This window comes from Lissotriton vulgaris, chromosome 12 (assembly GCF_964263255.1).
Source record: "Lissotriton vulgaris chromosome 12, aLisVul1.2, whole genome shotgun sequence".
Classification (NCBI taxonomy): domain Eukaryota; kingdom Metazoa; phylum Chordata; class Amphibia; order Caudata; family Salamandridae; genus Lissotriton; species Lissotriton vulgaris.
In genome coordinates, this window is record NC_141700.1 from 20,114,284 (window position 1) to 20,135,353 (window position 21,070).

Genomic DNA, 21,070 nt, shown 5'->3' on the forward strand with positions numbered 1-21,070 from the left:
TTTTGCTGTCGTCTTTTCCTTCACAGTCTTTGTTGATTGTCAGAGGTCCTCTGTGGCTTCCAGATCCAACCACAAAAAAGGAGACTGAAGAAGACTACTACGCATAGGAACCCCCGGGTGCCGTATGATCTAATTCATGGAAAAGGCATACCGGAAAAGGATGGTCGACAAAACCACAAAAAAGAAAAGGCGATTCTGGGCTGAACCACTAGATGGCGGAATAATGCACAACATGTGAATCCAGTAAAAGATTCATGCTGCAAAACCCTGAGTAGCCGACACAGGCGCGGCCAATTGCTTTCTTGACACTTTCAGGCCCAAAAACATGGTAGCAATTAGACTGGTCGTGTTTAGTGTGCTGAGTCCTAACTTGGGACAAGATCATTTAACCAGTTTGAGCTTTTTCCTTCTTTTCTCCAAAAATTCTGGAACCTCTCAGTGACTATCCAGACCCAACTGCGGAAAAAAGAATCTGAAGATGGCGCCCAAAGGTGGGAGCTTCCGCAGGAAGTGTGCAGACGTCACAGGAAGTACACCAAAAGGTGGGATGTCAACGCCCACCTGGGCTATGAAAAGAAAGAAAAAAAAAAAAAGTAAGACAAGACTACGATTCCGGACCAAACCACTAGACCGCGGAATAATGCACAGCATAGTCAATCCAGAAAGATTCACGCTGCAAAACACCCTTTCCATGAAAATACCCCTTACCACATTACATTTTACACTTGCATTGCAAGAACAAAGGCTTTTCCATTCCCAGTCTCGGATGACTACCTGCCTGTTTCCAGACCAATTTAGATAAAGGACCTGCTGAGCCTGGTTCTCGAATCTTTTTCTTCATGGGAAAAATATCTCTCCACCACACGTAAGCCCGAATTCACCAGCACCAACACTGCTGACTTTTAATGCATATGGAACTGTAGTGAAAGGCTTGCAAAGTTTGCAAAAGCTGACCTGACAAAATCATAACTAGTTTTTAATTTAAATTTCGCTTTAAATTCTCAAAACTAGATGGCAGGAGAACACACAGCATGCGAGTTAGGCCACCACATGCTCCAAAAAACAAGTTACTTACCTTCGGTACAGCTCTTTCTGTCTGATACTCTAACCACAGATTCCTCACCTTTAGAATAGCAGTATTGCTCCCGAAGGCAAGTAGGTGGTGTCAAGCAGCTCTGCCCCAACTTTAAGCCCCGGAAAAGATGAACAGAGCTATATATGAGCGCCAGCCAACTCTGTGCACTGACAGTTTCTTTCTCAACCATGTCCATGGGATGAGATGCCCACCAATAATTTGCTACACCAGTTTGCAGATTCCTAAATTGGGATCTTTTTAGACTGGAAAGGAAAACGTTCCACAAAAAGGGCAGGTGGGACTGGGAAGAGAGGAATCCGCAGTTAGATGAATTATCCACCAGAAAGAACCTAGCCAAAAGGTAGGTAATGTGTTCTTCTGATGGACGCTTTTAACACAGATAAATCCAAAATAACAGTGCCTGCCAAGGTGGGGGGTAGGTGAAATTGATCAAACATGAATAAGCCCTTCCTGTCGTGCCGAGCTGTAATGCCAGTAGTGCTTAGTGAAGTTGTATGTCAAACACAGGCATTCAGCATGGCAGTGCAGTTGTAGCAGCTTTTGTCACTGGGCCCTCAAACCTCCAAGCCGCTGCCTCTTGGTCAGTGCAAAGCAGATCTTGATACAGAGTACTATCTACCTTGAGAAATTCATTCTTTGCACTGACTTGCCTGTCTTCGCCCCAGAACACCCCCCCCCCCCCCCCCCCAAAAAGGCAGATTTTGCAGCAGATGGTCTCCAGTGCTATCTTTGTTACAGCATAAAAAACTTTGCATCTAGCCTTTCAAGGGTGAGGCATGGCAAAAAATATTGAAGGAGTCATGATTAATCCTACGTGAAAAGCAGTGACAACTTTAGGTCAAAAAGGTCGCTTTGGCCCATAGTGCAACTTTGTCAAGGGAAAAAAGGAAACATAAAGTGACTGCTTTGAGAGAGCTGGATGCTCAAGTGACAAGCCATAATCACTGCGACCTGAAACACTGTTTAGGGTACACCTAGTGGGCAGCAGTGCATGGGTTTGAATAGCCTTAAAATACAGAATGTGAGGACCAAATTAAGCTCCCCTCTTATGGCCTCTCAAAGGGATTGGGAAGAAACAAATGAGTTTAAGCTTTTGGAGACATCATTACAGCAGGTGATTTGAACAAGTGCAGTTTGTCCAGTAAATGCAACCTTGAAGAGTGCCCGCAGTAAGTCCTTGCTGGGTCAGGGATAAAATAAAGAAGTACCGGACAGCTTGGACTGTAACAAGGCACCAGGCTACAAACTTTTTCATTGCCTGGCATAGAGAGACTTTTTAGAGGGGCGCCGTGCAGCAAGGACGACATCCACAACTTTGGGAGGAAGATCGAATGCAGCACACAGCCAACTCTCAATCTCCATGAATGGAGATGCAGAGTGTGCATATTCTGGTGCAGGACCATGCCTTGCTACAGACACAGGATACCCTCCTGAAGTGGTAACCTGATCAGAGGATATAAACTCATGCCAAGCTATGCTCAATCTACAGAAATTAGGATGACTTGGGGCCAGTTATTCTTCAGAACTTGGGTAAGGGGAGGCAGCAGTGCAAATGAGTCAAGTGCTCCACTCCAGTCAGAATGCATCAAGGACAGCTTTTTGGGAAACTCAAAGATGCAGAATTTCAACTTCCACAGGCTGATCTGGAGACTGGGCTCTACTGTAGAGCAAAGTCATTTGATCTCCACCTCATATATGATCACCATCTTTCCAAAATGACCTCATCTCACCAGTGGCGCATTAGCCAGCGCCATCAGCTCTGGTGGGGCTGGGAGAGGGTTCTTCTGCCCGCTGCGGTTGAGGTACCACTAAATATCTTTTGCAGTTTGCTTCGAAACCTGGATGGAATCTGAAAGGTCCTCTTAGTGATGGGGCTACTAAGACTTCCGGGTCCACTGTGGAGCCCATATGCCAACTGGCACAGCGGCCGAGCAGGTTTACCAAGAGGCCCAGAAGCCTCAAAGTCCCTCTCAAGGAGACCGAGGCTGAAATATCAGGATAATACCTTTAAAAGTCCTGGACTCGTGGTGGAACGAAGGCCTGAACTTGCACTGTATCCAGGATAGGGCCAGTGAAACAGTGACTCTGAAGGAGACAAGTGTGACTTCGGCACACTGATCCTGAACCCCAACATTGTCAAGGGGTTCGCCGGCATCCAGAGATCTACTATGAATGACTGTGGCAAGCCCACCTTCAACTGCCAGTCAAAGAAGGAACTGAGCTCCCCTACTTCCGAAAGTGTGCCTCGATCATAGCCATGCCCTTCCCAAACATCTGGGGGGCAGTGATTAAGTCAAAGGCGAGCACGACAAACTGAAAATGCTCCAGTGGGTTTGCAGGAGGGGTACAAGAAAGTGAGTGCCCTGAAGATTCAAAGTGACCAATCTGTTGCCTTGGTTTAAGGCAGACCAGACCTGGGTCAGTGTCAGCATCTTTAATTTACTCTTCCGTAAGAAGATGCTTTAGACTCAGGGGAGAGATCTGAAATAGGACAAAAATATCAGTTCTTTAGCTTGAAGAAATAACAGGAGTAACAACCAATTCCTTTTTCTTGGGCAGAAACCATATGGATCCTTTGGCCAAAATAGCCTACAGTTCTTGGAGCAAAATGGACAAGTGCTCTCAGAGATGTTCTGATGTGGTTGGAAAGTGTGGCCGGTCGAAAAGGTTTGGCAGAGCACAGTTGTGTTAGACTATATAGAGGATCAACCCGTCTGATGAGGGTGAAAGGTTTGGTTGGAAGATCACTGTCCTGGATTGCCTGGGTTTTGTCTGCTTAATTCTGAACCCCGAAAGGATTGGGGTAGCTGTACTGGGACAGGTGGTATGTCAACCCGCTGAACTTAGAAAAATGGAAAATCTGGTTGGGATACTATCTGACAAGTTGGCATAAAGGCAGAGGGAACTCTCTAACATGTTCTAATGCAGAATCGGCCTTCTCGCCAAACAACAAGACCCATCAACCAGCACATCCCTCAAAGAGGCTTGCATGTTCCCAGAGAAGCCCATGGATTTTATCCAAGCGTGCCATCCAAATCACACTAGTGCCAACTGCTCTGTCCCATCACTCAGTAGTGTTCAGTCCAGACAGGATCATATACTTTACAGCATCTTGACCAATCATGGATGTGGTTGAAGCCAACTTGACCAAAAATTCCCCATGCGCTGCTGGCAAGACCTCATCAACCATATCCCATAGAGCACGGGTATATCTACACACCAAACAGCTAGGTAGTCAGATCAAAGAAAACATCCTCTTTCCAAAGTCTTAAGCCATTTCAACTCTGTCAGGAGGAGTTGTGGAGAAAAAGAATTGGGATTTACCCTACTGGTGGAAGATTGAACAATCTTACTCTGGTGTAGAGTGTTGCCTTACCCTGTGGTATTTAGCAAATGACCAATTCACCAGGAAACCGAAACAGGACTTAACCCAGGTGCCCATAAGCATGTCAAGTCAGGGCCTCCTTAAATGGACTAGGGATTCCGATTAAGTTTGCACTAGTTGCACAACTTCGATAAGGATACTGACTTCCTTAGTGGGTTGTTTGACTTCTAAAATCTCTACTGCATGTCTTATCACTACGAAAAAGGAGGCACTCTCTTCTGTTAGTGGTCCAAGTGGAGAACACAAACCCGTGTCTAGAGAAGTGCCCAGCTCACTGGCATCCATCCTGCAAGTCCGGCTAGAAAGTATCAGAATGTTGTTGAAAATACTCCCCCTTCACTATGGTCATGCTCAAAGGTAAATGGCTTGGATCGTGGTTGTTGAAGCCTGGTGGTGCAGCTCCAAGATATGGGCATGGTTCTGTCTTAGTTGGGTGGGCCTGGGTGTGCTGGTGCAGGGTCTAGACAAGACCTAGGTTGAGGCAGAGATGGATTTGATTTGGAGAGAGAGAGAGGACGATAGGAGTGGGGTTGTTCTGGCACCCATATAGATGTTGCCGGGACAGTGTGGATCTTGGTTCTGGAAAGAAGTCAGCTCTGGCACAGCAGAACCAGAGGATGGGTTCTAGAGGCACAGAATATGCAGAGGGCAGACTCGCTTGTGGTATCCCAAAAAAACCTCTGAGGAATGCAACAAGGAGCCAGAAGGGTGACAAAGATTCAAGTGGGGATCTGCCAAAGATCTTTTTGTGAGAATCCCTACAAGGCATAAAACCTAAAGTTTTAGGATAGGACGTAATTCCCTTATACATTGGTTAAAAGAGGTTTAAAGTTTAAAAAAACGTGTCAACTGTTAATGATAAAGTAGAGACAGAGCTGTAGATCCGAGGATAAAGGTGTAGAAAGAAAAGACCAGAAATCAGCATCGAAGTGTGGCGCTTGTATGCGACTTGCTTCATTACTTCAGGGATGAAACGAAGTAGATGCGAAGCCATGGCAAAGCCTACTGGAGAACTCAAGCAATGCTGCTTAAATCTTCCAGATTCAGTTTGGCGCCTGGAGATATTGTGAGGAATCTGCGATTAGATGCATCTGTCACAACACAGGTTGACACCAAACCAGAAAGGAATTTCAAGCTGGACAAAGCAATGTTATAAATACATCTAGTAATTTTTGCTGTCCAATAGCATGTGGCTTAATTTCAAGCAGAACCATCAAATATGGATGAAGATATTAACCTGTACTACACGCACTTGGAGACACATGTTACCTCAAAGATAGACTAGTTAGAAAGACTAACCTAGGCAACAGTCTCCAAGTCTTGGCATAAAAAAATTAATTTCCAGTGTGCTGTTCACATGCCATTAACCGGGTAAAAACTCTAAATGATTACAGGGAAAGTCAAATGGAAACACGCACTCCCGTTTCACACCACAACATTGCCAGCATTGTCAAAGAAAACAAAGGATATAAGTGGAATGCATGCAAAAGTCTTAGGTGCACTCAAGTTTGGATTCTGTGCTCCCTGCACCATAACAAGCTGCACCCCTATGGTGAGACCCAGTAAGGTGGAGAACAATTTAGGGCTGCCTGTGTTCAAATTCAGAATGGACACAGCCTGGACTGTTCGGACTGGATTAAAACCAAGACAGATTTAAATTGGATTGCTTCCTGTGGCACAGTGGGCAAAATAGGATGGACTGGTATGACGCCCAAACCGAATGCTGCTTTCTGGGTATACTGCAGGAGTGGCACCAATGATCTTTAGTTTGAATTAAAAAAAAGTATTAAAATACGAAAACTGTTTATTTTCCTGAGTGGACATGAGAGGTTTGGGGTTCAACTTAAGCAAGAGCAAAAAAGGGACAAAAGAGAAAAGGGTGGTAAGTGGGCTCCACCTTGTTACTCTTACCTCATTGTCAGATTCCACTAGGACTTGGTCATATTCACTAAGGGCTACTAAGAACATAATGGATGTCACATTTTCAAAGCAGTGTATCCATTTCCTCCGTTCCGACCTCTGACCCCCAACATCCACCATTCTGAAAAGGGAAAAGAGATAACACATATCAGCTCCTTCCAACCGCAGTAACCCCGGGCCCAAACAAGTGCTTGGAATACATTCAGCTCAGTTGTGATGAGCATACTTGCTAATATACTATTGATCTAACCAGTTCGCACAAAAGAGGTTCTCACTTTGGTTTTTGGGTTCTTAAATTGTCTCAAGATTAGATTTTCAAAATGTTATTTATTTAGAGAAAAGTCAGAAAGAAAAACCTCAGTATATTGTGGCTCTTGCAGCTGTTTGTCTTTCATTAACAAAATGTAGTAAAAGGTCTTGGCCCATCAGAACTGAAAGATCCCTTCAGAATACAGACGTTAAAACTAGGGGAGACATAGCTCCCAGTCAATGAAAGCTGTGACTGAGTACAAATGAATTGGCTCTCAACTGATAAACTGGTTCCTACAATTAACAGCTGGCTCATCCCAAGTAGTTTGGCTTCTTTCAGAGAAACAGAATGTAAATCTATGAAAATGGACAAAAAAAAGTTTATGAATTCTATGTATAAAAAATAGATAAAAAGAAGGGGCATCTGTTGTAGGTATCTAAGGTTAGAACAAGGTTGCTACAAAACTTTTTAGGTTTCGCCTATGGAGATTAGTCCAAGTTTTATTGTGTACCATGTCTATACTTAATAGCTGTTGTGTCATCCATTGCTTGCCACTGGATGGCTTTTATTTCCCATCACATTTTCATGCATCGTATTCCATGGCTTTCCTTTCTCTTCTTGAGTAGGTCTCTACCCTGATGCACAGCTTCTTTACCATTCTTCTGACTATATGACTTGTATTCTCCCACTACTTCCATTCATGAACTACCTTTTTAGGTCTCGCCTAGCGTACACTGCGCAGCAGCGTCGAGCAGCCGAGATTCAATGTTTTCCCAGAGTGGGGCTTGAACCCGCCCCTCTTCTCCATTGGCTAGCTTCCTAAACGGAGGCCAGCCATTGGAGGAGAGGGGCATCACTCCGTTCAAGACCAGTCTTTTTGGGATAGAGGGGTGTGTTTTTTGTGTTCTCTCTCCCGGACGTCATAGGTCCAAAACATGCCCCCACCCCCCATCACGCTGCTTGCACGCACAAGTCGGCTCTCTGATTGGTTGACAATTATCAAAAGACACTAGCATTGGTGTTCGTGATTAACCAATCAGAGGGCCGACTGGCGCGTGCAGGCAGTGTGAGCAGCTCTCCTCTCTTGTTTCTGTTAAGACTTTCTATTCACAAGAACTATGTGACAAGTCTAGCAACCTTTTAATGCTTCAGGGCACGACGCAGTGATGGTAATGGGCGTGCGTGCTCTAATGGAGCTGTGAAAAATTTTAATTTTCAATTATTTCATCTGTTCGGAAATGCCGAAAAATCAATACCGAGGCACGTGCTGGGACCCGATGTCTTGCAAGTTTGCAGCCTACAATACGTATTGTTTTCTTTCGTTGGCTCTGCGTGCAGTAGAGGTGGGGCACCGTTTGCATCAGTAACGTAATCGATTATAAACCGAACAGTGAGCAGAATCGAGCAGCGCGCATGAATTAGCACAGCTAAATTCATGAGCTACAAGCAGGCGGCGTTCGTGCGTCACAGTGATTGTTTATGCGCCCTTTAAAATTAAGCTTGTGTCCAGTTAAGCGCTAGGAAGTTATGTACGTTTTGACTTGGGAACAAACAAAATCATTTTTGCTTGTGAATGTTAAATGGACATAGACTGCAGTTAATGGGTATCCTGAAAACGATGGCAGGGGAGTAGTCCACTCCCACAGTACTGTGAATACCCCTGGTGCTTAGCTGCCGTGGTTTTAGATTGCTATGTGTGACATTTTCATAGAGTAAGTGTAACTATGAGTGACATTTCAATGACTTAGTGACACTTTTAGCACCGTCTATCCCTCATCTGGCGTGCGAGGGTGTGCACAGGGTGCCCTATGGTGAGTTTGAGGCTTTGCCCCTCGTCTGGTGTGTGTGCGCGCAGGTCACTAGATGGTGTGAGTAGGTCAATGCAAGGGTTCTGAGGGTAGTACCCCAGGTCTAGTGTGCGCGCAAAGTGCACTAGATATTGTGAACTGGGCGCGCACGGGGTTCTGAAGGCTGTTTCCCTTGTTGGGTATATAAGAGGGTGTGCACAGGGCACTGGAAGGTGTGAGGGGCTGTACACAAGCTTCTGGGGGGCTGTACTCCTCCTCTGGTGATGGGGAGGGTATGCACATAGCACGTAGTGTCTCAGCCCGGGCTGCTGCAGTGCAGCTCGGGCTGCTGCAGTGCAGCTCGCGCTGCTGGGGGCTCGGCTGGGAGGTGTCTGGAGTCTTGTCTCCGGCCACCTGAGCTTTTCACAGGTCTTTAAAGACCATTTGCATATTTACATGCCTTTGTTAACTGGTTACCTAGGCTTACTTTTTTTAATGGTTCCATTACCCCCTGGCCCCCCACTCTGCCTATTTCTTACATTTGTATTTTTACACTGACTGCTGTAGTGTGAAAATGCATTTAATGAAAAGAAATATGAAGTTGGGTAGCCAAAAGAAAAATGCCTGCCGTGTGTTTAAAGAGCCTGCAGAGACCTGCTCTTGACACGAAATAGTTATAAATAAAAAAGTATGTATTAATTAGCTATGTGACTTTTCTGTCTTTGTTCTCTTTAATTACCAGTCATGGATCATTGAGGCAGCCCTAGAACACAATTAAAAGTGCTTTCTATTTATATTTGCAGTTCTAGGTATTCACAGATAAGTGCTAAACATACAGCTTTAGGTGACTGCTTATTTCTGGGCCATCAAAATAATGAGCTGTACCGGCACATTTGTTTCCTCCACCCTCGATCCCGGATTAATGCCATTATAGCAATAACCCTACGCTTCAAGTTTCTGGGAATGCACCCTGCATTCAGACAACTCACTCATTCTCGCCATGCGCACACAGGCAGAGCCGCGCGCACACAGACAGAGCCCCGCGCGCACACAGACAGAGCCCCGCGCGCACACAGACAGAGCCCCGCGCGCACACAGACAAGAGCCCCGCACACACAGACAGAGCCCCGCACACACAGACAGAGCCCCGCACACACAGACAGAGCCCCGCACACACAGACAGAGCCCCGCACACACAGACAGAGCCCCGCACACACAGACAGAGCCCCGCACACACAGACAGAGCCCCGCACACACAGACAGAGCCCCGCACACACAGACAGAGCCCCGCACACACAGACAGAGCCCCGCACACACAGACAGAGCCCCGCACACACAGACAGAGCCCCGCACACACAGAGGCACAGAAAAACCGGGGGAACAGAAGCACAGAAAAACCGGGGGAACAGAAGCACAGAAAAACCAGGATGACAAGCAGCACAGCTTGTGCTTAGTAACCCAGTACAGAGTGCAGACACCCTGCTCTTTCAGATGTAAACACTTGCAACGCCACAATCCTCATCCAGCAATGAAAGGCTGGTTGGAGAAAGAATACCACACCAGTATATCAGATGAAAGCAAGTACAATGCCACAATCCGTGCATAGTAACCGAACCGAGCTCTAAGGAGGAGGTACCCAGAACAGTAATCAGTTGTAAGGTAGAAAACCACAATTGAATTGAACTTTGTGCAGGAACATGACACTAACATCCGAGATGTAAATATGTGCAGTAGCGCAATCTGCACTATCAGCAAAAAGATGTCTTCGCTTGCTTTCCAGATGTCAAAAAAAGGGAACGCCACAATGCCTGCATTTCAGCTGTATCGTGTCCAACATTGCTATAATAGACTGGGACTGCAGAGAGATTACCACATTAAATGTCAGAGCCAGCTACAATCCCTATATATTAAGCCAGTAGAACTCTGCAGAAGACTGACCACACTATCATTTCCAATCCTTGAACAGGCAGGAGCTATGCGCAGAAAAATGTACAACAGCAATCCCTGTATTATAGCAGATCAGGGACCCTTTAATAATTGGAGATTAGTGGCACCTGCAAAAAGTGACCACAATCAAGATTCTTATATGTACAGAATCACGAACCGTGTGCAGAGACAGACCAGTTGAGTCTGCAGAAGGGTAGGGAGATGTGCACAATGGATATGTACATTTGCAATGCCAAAACCCCATTGAGTAAGAGACCAGTCATCTCTGCCGGAAACTAACAACGTGCGCACTTCAGTTACATACATACAAGCGCAACACCAAGGACGGACGAGTCCTCTACAGAAAACGCCTGACACTTACATTTCTGATTTAAACACGTGCCTCACCACAATCTTTATACAGTGACATACTAGTGTTCTATGCAGAACAGCAACACCATTTGCCTCTCAGATATTAAACTATCGCCACTCTTTCCCGACTCCCCTTACTCCACTCCTATCTATTCCGCTCAATGGCCTGAACCCAATCTCACAGTCACCGGAGTGTCATCCGGATCGGCCTTCAAAGTTTTGATGTGGGACATGAGCAGTCAGACCTGGCGGACGGCTGCAAGTGGGGGCTCCTCCGGGAGGGGCTGGGTGCCGAACCCAGTGGTTCACTCGGGGGACGCATCGACAATTCATGCTTCAAGTTCACCTCAAATTTGAAGATGTTTTCTCAGCTTGGTTATCGAAGTACAACATAATGTATAAATGCTCGGTTCTCATCCGGTTCGCCCACCTTCCATCAATCCAGAGTCCAACCGGAAGAGAGAAAGGACTAGCGTTAATACGGAAGACATCTTGAAATGGTGCATTGAGTCAAGGAGAAAGTGCGCACCACCTGAAAACAGTACTACAAGAAGCTGCATGAACATGTAGGTAATTTCTACGAACCCAAGATTAATAACGGAAATAAATGCAACTTGTACGGTATATTTAAATTCGAATTTAAGCCGCTTCCCAAATTTTATGTGAAGGCTTATAGATCACATTTCCATTAAATACAATTAAAGATGATTTTGTATTGCTAAGTGCCAACCCATAATGTGCCTGGACATATTAGAAAATCACTTGTTTCCTAATGTTACCGAGATAGAAACAGATCGAGCTCCCGAGTTAGCAGTGCCTGTCTTTTGTTACTGTTTATTACCTGCAAACGAGTGAACGGAGGGCACACGCACACACACAGAGCCGCGCACACACACACACAGACAGAGCCGCTCACACACACAGAGCCACGCACACACCAGCATCACCACTGCAGAGTTCTCCCACGTTTTCTTCTCCCATTTCATCATTATAACATCTTCTTCCAAAACCTCCTCCATTCATTACCATTGCAGCTGCCCCCACCCCTCCCCCGCGTAATACCACTGCATGAGTCCCCTACTACAACAGCCAACACTGCTCCTGCCATCAGCACACTGCCACAGTAGCAGTACAGAAATATCCACCTGTATATATATATATATATCTATATCTATGTATATCTATATATATCTATATATATCTATATATATATATATATATATAGACTCCGAATAATATCTACAGAGGTAGCCTTCCACACGGCAGTGCAGATTTACTATTTTAAATCCACATCTATATACCTTTCTAATAAAGTGCCAGTCGATATTGAAGAGTCAATCAATATATGTGCAGGTCAATAGTTGATACTCAATATATTGGTACCACACCCACCACTTCAAATCATGTCCCACCCTGATCACCACTATGCTACCTACGGCCTTCCCTTCTCAATTAGCAAACATGACCCACCATGGCAAGCCCATAATAGTGACCCCCCTCTATAAGTGGTGCCCACAACCAATGCTGCTGCCACTATATCAGCACCTCCCTTCGTTGCCACCAAAACTAACTGTTTTCCTGTCATCGGGGGCGTGACCAACAGTCAACCGAGATGACCACAGCTCAATAAAGCTCCGACCGTCCGCAGCATTAAACCTTACAAATCAGCACATTATCCTGATCAAAGTCAATGATCTGAGCTGAAAAAACGTGTCTGAGACCCCTGTGGTGGTCCCCGGACGAGACGGAACACGAGGCAGCTGCAGACACAGTTGAGCACTGCCTACAGCAGCTGTTGAGACCCCAGCACTTCGCCAATGAATGATGGAGCTTCGGTGTGATGGCTGGAGCTCCGGTGAGGAGTGGTGCAGGCTCGGAGAGCGCCCGGAGAGGTGAGACGGCCCTCCGACACAAAATGCAGTAATCACCTACGCGGAGAAGAGTAAACGCAAGCTTCGGTGGGTGTTGCAACTCTGCCCCGAGGCACGAACACCTTTGCTGGGCCCGGAGCGGGGAAAGAAATTGAAGGCGGAAAAGGATCCGCAACAGTGACAAGACATCCATCGAGACTGAAACCCGGAAGGCGGCAGGTTTGGGCAGAGGAGGTGAGAGTGAAGGGATTTAGCCACCCCTTCCCTTAGACAACAGGTTGAGATACAAGACTGAGAGGGGCCTTTGGAGGCATACTCTAAGAAATGTATGAACCTGAGAGAGGAATTGAAATGAGCAACTTTGGGAGAGGAATGGAGAAGGAACTAAGAGATGCAAAAGCCTGAGAGGGAAACTAACTATGTTTATCCTGACAAAACTACCAAAACTAAGAAGACAACTGAAAAAGTGTACCCTTGGATCTAAAAAAAAAAGTGTGGAACAGACTGTGAACCTCTGGGAGAAAATTGGACAGAGAGGAACTGCAAAGCCTTATGCGGACAGAGGAGCGGGATTGAGAATAGAAAGGTAATTATGAATGCCACCAAAATGAATGTCCACCTGTTGGGCTTGGGCCACAAATTTCGGCTTTTGGTAAGATCAAACTGCCCTTAGTCCACAATCTGAATGTGATATGCAGGAATACTATCTCACATAAACATTGTGCCCTAAATATAATTTAAAAAAATATTTTCTCAGTTGGCTTAGATTTTCTATTAATTGAAAAGGGGCAATATTAGATAATATTGCAAACAACATTTAGGATATTATATTTATGTCAGATAACATTCACACTGATTTTTGGGTATGTTCTTCGGGCAGATGGAGGACAGTTCGATTTGGATGATCTGCACCCAGAGAATTTTCTCCCATGTGCTTAATAAATAAAACAAAATAATAAATGCAGCTGTAACTTTAAAGAGAGATGAGGCAGTGGGGAACTGACGTTTACCTTAAATGTGGTATGAGCCTGGAGTGAGAAGGCATATCTTGAGTAATATGTGTGACTGTGAAGGGAACTCAAAAGAGTATCTGGAGAGAGGAATAACATGGGCCTGGCAACTGGGGGAAGGTGACCCAGTGAGTGTTATGAACCAGAGAAAGGAACTGAGGAGGACTAAGACTATGAGGGTATATAGAAGGACTAAGACTATCTGTAGAAGATTTACCATGTGAGAGCTATGATGCTGACTTACAAGGAGAGATTTGCTCGAGAACAGAACTGGGAGGAGTACTCTGGGAGAGATGCAGAGCTAAGGTGGAGGCAGATTAAGGGCACCCAGAAGGAAATAGGGGGCTGAGAGGGGAGAAGCTATGGGCTACCCTGAGAGAGATACGGACAGATCATTTCACGAGAAGAGGTACCAATGAGAAAGGGTGCTCTTTGAGCAAGAGGAAGCTGGTGGTGGGGAGGAAGGACAAGAATGTTTTGAGAGGTATGCGATGAAGGCCATGATTCCAAGATTGGAGGAGAAACAGACCTCTCACTCCTACCAATCCTGCTTCCCATTCCTAGTCTTCATGCCTCTCCTACTCTGCCTGCTCCCCAAACCTCTTCTCCCTTTCCCATTGCCATACATACCGTCCTCCCTGCTCCTCTCATTTTACTTCTTCCGGTGTTCCTTTAATCTTTTTAGTTATTGAATTCTACCTAGTCCTCTTTGCCTCTCCACTCACTTCTCACCACCCTCCCAATCTCTTCCCTCTGCATTACAATCATCACTCCCCCTTAGTCCTCTTAAGCTCTTTACTCCTGCCTCTCAACCACCCTTCATTGTTATACTCTCGACTCCTCGCCTCAGTCCCTTCCCCTTTTCTCTCCCACGGAGTCACTTCTCCTCCTCTCTCCCTCAGCCCTTTGCTCTCCTCAGTCCCTTCCCTTTCTCACTTCGCACCTACCATTCTTCACCCCTCAGTGCTGCCTCCTACTCGCTCTCCATGAGTCTTTTCCCTCTTTTACCCTCAGCCTCTCTCCCTCTCCTCGGTGCCGTCTTTTCCTCTCTCCCCCTCACTCCACTCAGTCCCTTCCTTTCCCACTCCCCTCAGTACATCCCATCCTCACCCCCAGTGCCGCTTTCTCCTCGCTGTCCTTCAGTCTCTTCCCCTCTTGTGCCCAAAGACGCCCCCACTCCTCTATCCTCAGTCTCTCCCTCTCCTTGCTGCACCGCAGACGCTTCCAGTTCTCACTCCCAGCCAGGGCTTTAAGTGGGATAAAACAAGCATTTACAATGCAATAGGTCTCGCAGCATTAAAGTTTGAGTTATTGGCATTGTGTATGACAATTTTTTTTTTTTTTTTGGAAAACAAGTAGGAGAGTAAGGAATTGCGTCCGTAGTCGTCGGACGGGGAATACTCCTGATTCCCTGGGTCAAGGTATGAAAGAACAAAATGAAGGAGTACTACCCGATGAGGGTAAATGAAGGCTTTTGTCTAAACAGAAGGAAATAGGTTTTCCTAACAAAGGAATAATATTTCCTTCTGTTTAGACAAAAGCCTTCATTTACCCTCATCGGGTAGTACTCCTTCATTGTGTATGACAATGCGTTGCATAAAATTTTTAGCAAACTTTGAATTGGTGAGCAGTGAGTGTGTGCAAGAGTATGCTGTTGCTCAGAGCTGTTAATATTCACACAGCTCTGATGATGCACCTCACGCATGGGGCTGACGCAGTTATTATTCACACAGCTCTGATGATGCACCTCAGGCACGGGCTCAGATGCACCTCAGGCACAGGCTCACAGCTGTTATTATTCACACAGTTCTGATGATGCACCTCACGCACGGGGCTGACGCAGTTATTCACAGCTCTGATGATGCACCTCAGGCACGGGCTCACAGCTGTTATTATTCACACAGTTCTGATGATGCACGGGGCTGACGCAGTTATTATTCACACAGCTCTGATGATGCACCTCAGGCACGGGCTCACAGCTGTTATTATTCACACAGCTCTGATGATGCACCTCAGGCACGGGCTCACAGCTGTTATACATTTGCTTTTGTAATTTGCACACTTGTAATTTTCTCCTCATGTATCTTTACTGTGATCAGTTTGAACCAGAAACATTTTTTTCTCCTAACATCAGCAAAGTATGTAGCAGATGATGAATTAAGTGAAAAATATGGCAAATCTGTAATTATGCGGAAGATGCTGTACCCTCAGAATCACATATTTCCAGTGGCCCTGCTTACAGCAATATATTAAGCAATAACATTCTGACAATGGCAAGGTTTTTACTCTTAAGTGAAGTTTCACTAATACAACACAAAATACAGAATGGGAAGGAGCAGTGCAAGTGCCTATAGTCTAAAGAAAAGCACGGGAAATATGTGCTGCCACTGTTCTGCCTTCTCTCATTCTCCCCAAGTACTCGCAGAAAACTGAACTCTGACATAAATAGAAGGAACTTAAAGAACATACTCCACGTTGGGTTACTAGTGACTGCATTTATTCTCTACCAACAAATTCTCTCATTTTGTCATATGAATAGACAGAAATGGATTACAACCAGGGCCATTGGACTTATGTGATTGTGTAGCCGCATTTTCCAGATATTTATGGATTTGATACATTAGCTACATAATCCATCTAGAGCATCATTTGAAATTTTTAACAAAAAAAAATCATAAAAGGATCAAATGTTACTAAAAATGCGGTGATGTGTTGCACAGTGGAAGGCCCTTCACATAGGTTTACTCGTCACTACTGGGGAGAAACATTTATACACAGAGGGATAACGTGCAAAAAATGACACAAGAGTGAAGTAATACTACCCTGCATTACACAGTACAATTTGGTCAACCCCTCTGCATAATTTAGTCCTCCCCTGTTGCATAATTCCAGAAGCCCTGATTATTGTACTTGTCCTATTTATGTCCTAAACTGATAACAGAGAGAAGGGTGAGGTGGGGAGACGTGATGGCGGAGCAGAGAGATGAGAGGGTAATTGGGTTAATAAGGAGGAGGTAAGACTGATGGTAGTGAGAACAAAAGGATAACTGTGATGGGGAGAGAGGAGGGCAAATTGGACAGATTAGAGTGAGAGGAGGGCGATGAACAGAGAAAAGGGTTAGGAAGAGAGAGATGGGTTAAGTGGAGAGAGAAGGGTGAGGTGGAGCGAGAAGAGGGAGGTGGGAACAGAAGTGTGAATTCTAGTCAGAGTCACTTGAGCCACAGCGAGAAGATCCCGAGGTCAGGAGAGCGAAAAAGTATGAAAAGGTGGAAAGAGAGGAGGGTGAGGTGAGAGGTAAATTAAAGGGAAGTGAAGAAAGTGAAGGGACGTACGGAAACAGGTGGCTAAGATGGAGAGAGAGTTTGGATGATGTAAGGAGAGAAGAGAGTGGGCTGGGGTGAAGTAGAGGGTGGAGTTAGCAGGACAGCAAAGTGAAATGGAGAGAAGAAGGGTGAAATCGGAAGAGAGGGATTGACACGGAGAGAAAGGAATGCGAGGTGGAGACAGCATAAGAGATCAAACCTACTATGTATCTTACTATGTACACCCAAGCAAGGAAAATGGCTGGAGTCTGCTATGGTCTCTTGCGCACTGCCCGGAAGATCCTCCCGCTGCTCCCTTTCCAATCGAGGAAACTCCTGATCCAGGGCCTTATCCTGTCCAGGTTGGACTACGGAAACGCCCTGTACCTTGGCGCACCGCGGAAAGTGACAACTAAACTGTAGGTAGTGCAAAATGTTGCCGCACGGATTCTTACCAACACCAAGAGTCGCTGCTCGGCCAAACCGGCCATTAGAGCACTGCACTGGCTGCTCGTCTTGGAAAGAGTGCAGTTTAAGGCGCTTTGTCTAACTCACAAAATTCTCAACGGGAAAGCCCCCCCTATCCTCAAAGATCTGGTCACTCCCTATACCACCTCCAGAACCCTCCGATCCTCTAATGCCTACCTAACCCTGCCACCTAGGATCAAGAAGGCGCGATCGGGAGGCCGACGTTTTTCCTACAACGCCTCCAAACTGTGGAACTCCCTCCCCCCTGATCTCCGTGCACAACCCAATCTTCTGTCATTTCGAAAATCTCTAAAGACCTGGCTGTTCCCGTAAACTTCTCCTTTTGATCTCGCCTGTACTTCTATCAGCGCTGGGACGCTTACGGGCAGCCATGCGCTTTAGAAATCTTAACATTTAACATTAACCTGTAGGTTTAAACTTCTAGAAATGCTCCGTAAAAACTAGTAGTCAGAGCCCGGTAATAGGTATTGTATGCAGCTCACAACTGCACAAGATCACCCAACAGGCACAGACCCAGCTCACAGACACCTGTGGGTCTCTGGACAACCCTGCTTATCTTTATGGCCTACCCATTCTTCTTCTTGGCCTACCCAAAACCCACATTCTGGAGCCGGGCCTGATTTGCAGTCGACTGAGTGACATGCGGACGGCCAGACTAATCTAATTAGGGGACAAACATCTGTAGTCGGGGCAGTCAAGTCTAACAGCAACTTATTTGGACAAGCTACGGGAACACCACGTTATTTGCATCATCACGAGCCAGTTCAGGAGTCAAAGTGCAAGTGCTGAGTAGCGAGTGCCGGGAGCGTGGGAAAAAGTGACAAGATTTCAGAACTGATATCTTTAAAGGTAAACTGTAGAGAGCAACAAGGTAACTGGGGGTAACACTATTACCTAATATCGAATATGCTACTTACCAGTATGCATCTGTTCTTGGCATGTAGGGCTGCTGACATTCATATCTGTGCATAGATCGCCGCCTAGTGTTGGGTCCGGATGATTGCACATTGTTGTCCTGGAAGAGTCTTCGAAGTATCACGAGATAGGTGGCTCCTCCCCGGACTACAGTGCGCATGGGCATCCTCTCCATCTTCAGATTGTTTTTCGCCATTGTGGCAGAGATGGAGTGTAATACAGTGAGTGATGTCCATGCTACGTAGTAATTCTGAATGCTACAGCTGCTACAGGCGCTGGGGAGGAGGGTGGGCGATATGAATGTCAGCAGCCATACATGCCAAGAACAGATGCATACTGGTAAGTAGCATATTCAGTTCGAGGCATGTGGGCTGCTGATTTCATATCTGTGCATAGATTACATAGCAGTCCCTCCTGTTAGCGGCGTCTGCCCGTGCCAGCTGCAGCAGTCTGAAAAAGAGTTTTGAGAACAGCCTGTCCTACAGCTGCCTGCTGTTTGGAATGCACATCTATGCAGTAGTGTTTTGTAAATGTATGTGTGGTGGACCAAGTGGCTGCCTTACATATCTCTTCTAAAGGAATATTCCCCAGGAAAGCCATGGACGCACCTAACTTACGTGTGGAGTGTGCTCATGGTGGAATGGTCAGTGTGCGTTTAGCCTTAGCATAGCAAATCTGTATACACTTAACGATCCACCGGGCTATCCCTGATTTGGAAATGGGGTTGCATGTTTTGTGGAGAAAAAAACAACAAAAAGCTGTTTTGTTTTTCTGAAATCCTTTGTTCTGTCTATATAATACATTAGAACCCTTTTGACATCTAACGTGTGTAGGGATCTCTCCGCGACATTTTCTGGATTAGGAAAGAAAACTGGCAGTTCTATGGTCTGGTTCATGTGGAACTGCGAAATCACCTTAGGCATAAAGGTAGGGTTGGTGCATAATACGACCCTATTTGCGTGGACCTGTATGAATGGCTCTTGAATGGTTAGTGCCTGGAGTTCACTAACTCTTCTTAGTGAGGTAATGGCTACTAGGAAAGCAACTTTCCAGGTCAGAAATTGAATATCACAAGAGTGTAGAGGTTCAAAAGGTGGTCCCATTAATCTGGTGAGGACCACATTCAGGTTCCAGACTGGTGAAGGTGGGTGTCTGGGAGGGATCACTCTTTTGAGTCCTTCCAGAAAAGCCTTAATGGCAGGCACTCTGAATAGTGAGAGGTGCTGCCTGTTTTGAAGATAAGCTGCTATTGCGGATAAATGTATACGAATGGAACTGTACGCCAGATCACATCTGTATAAGTGCAACAAATAACAGATAATGTTTTGAATTGATGCATCCAGTGGGTTAATGTCATTGTCGGTACAATATATGACAAACCTTTTCCATTTAGCCGCATAGCATGCTCTGGTTGTGGGCCGTCTTGCCTCCTTGATGATATTCATACATTCTGGCGGCAAGTTGAGGCAGCCAAATTCTAGGACTTCAGGAGCCAGATCGCCAGGTTGAGCTGTTGCGGATCTGGATGCTGAATGTCGCCATGGTTCTGCGTCAAAAATCTGGGTGTGAGGCGCAGCCTCTGATGCGGTACCACGGATAGTTCTAGAAGCGTGATGTACAATGGTTGGCGTGCCCACATTGGAGCAACCAGGATGAGCGTCACCGAGTGTTGCCGTAGTTTGCGCGCCACCAGCGGTATCAAAGGTGCTGGGGGAAAAGCATACGCTAATTTGCCTGACCAGTTCATCCATCTCGCATTGCCCTGCGACTGGATGTGGGAAACTGCTTGCGAAGCTTTGGCATTTTGCGTTTTCCCTTGTGGCGAACAGGTCTATCTGTGGATGACCCGACTGCTGAAAGTACGGTTGGAGCACTGATGGATGTATCTCCCACTCGTGCATCTGGTGGCTGTGTCTGCTGTGCAGATCCGCCATCTGGTTGTCTTTGCCCGGGAGGTGTTCCGCCATGAGGAAGATGTTCCTTTGAATGGCCCACTTCCACATGCTCTGAGCCAGATGAGAACTGTGGAGAGTGTGTGCCTCCCTGCTTCTGTATGTAGTACATGGCAGTCATGTTGTCCATCCGGATCAACACGACTTTGTTTCACAAGTGTACCTTGAAAGCTTTCAATCGCCATGAAGATTGCCATCAGTTCCAGAAGGTTGATGTGCATCTTCTTTTGCTGTGCTGTCCATAGTCCCTGCACTGTGTAGTGGAGTACATGAGCTCCCCATCCCTCGAGAGACGCGTCAGTCGTCAGTACAATTTGTGGCACAGGCCCTTGGAACGGTCGGCCCTTGCAAAGGTTTTGTGGGTTCCACCAATGCAGAGTTTTGAATGCCCGACCGCTCACCAACACTAGGTCTTTTAATTGACCTTGAGCCTGATTCCACGGACGTGCTAAGCACTCCTGAAGCAGACGCATGTGTAGTCTCGCGTGCGGGACTATGAAAATGCAGGAGGCCATCATGCCTATCAACTGCATGAACACTTTCGCTGGAAGCGAGTGTTGAGGTCTGAATTTTTGTATTAGCAATTGCATGCAGTTTATTCTCGCTGAATTTGGCTGAGCTTTGGCTGCCAGAGTGTTTATTGTCGCGCCCAGGTACTGTCGCACGTTGGCGGGCTGAAGATGTGACTTTGGATAATTCAGTGAGAATCCCAGACTGTGAAGAAGATGAATGGTGTGGGACATGTGGCTGGCACACTGCTGGGCCGTCTTTGCTTGAATAAGCCAGTCGTCCAG

General features: G+C 46.2%; 1 protein-coding gene across 1 annotated transcript in view; it reads right to left on the reverse strand.

The window, feature by feature from the left end:
• The window catches only part of GNA11 (G protein subunit alpha 11), a 178,044-nt gene that overhangs the window by 59,324 nt on the left and 97,650 nt on the right, over positions 1 to 21,070 (reverse strand). The window contains exon 5 of the mRNA XM_086946763.1: positions 6,393 to 6,522. Within this exon, the coding sequence (XP_086802889.1) occupies positions 6,393 to 6,522 (130 nt within the window). The remainder of the gene's footprint in view (positions 1 to 6,392; positions 6,523 to 21,070) is intronic.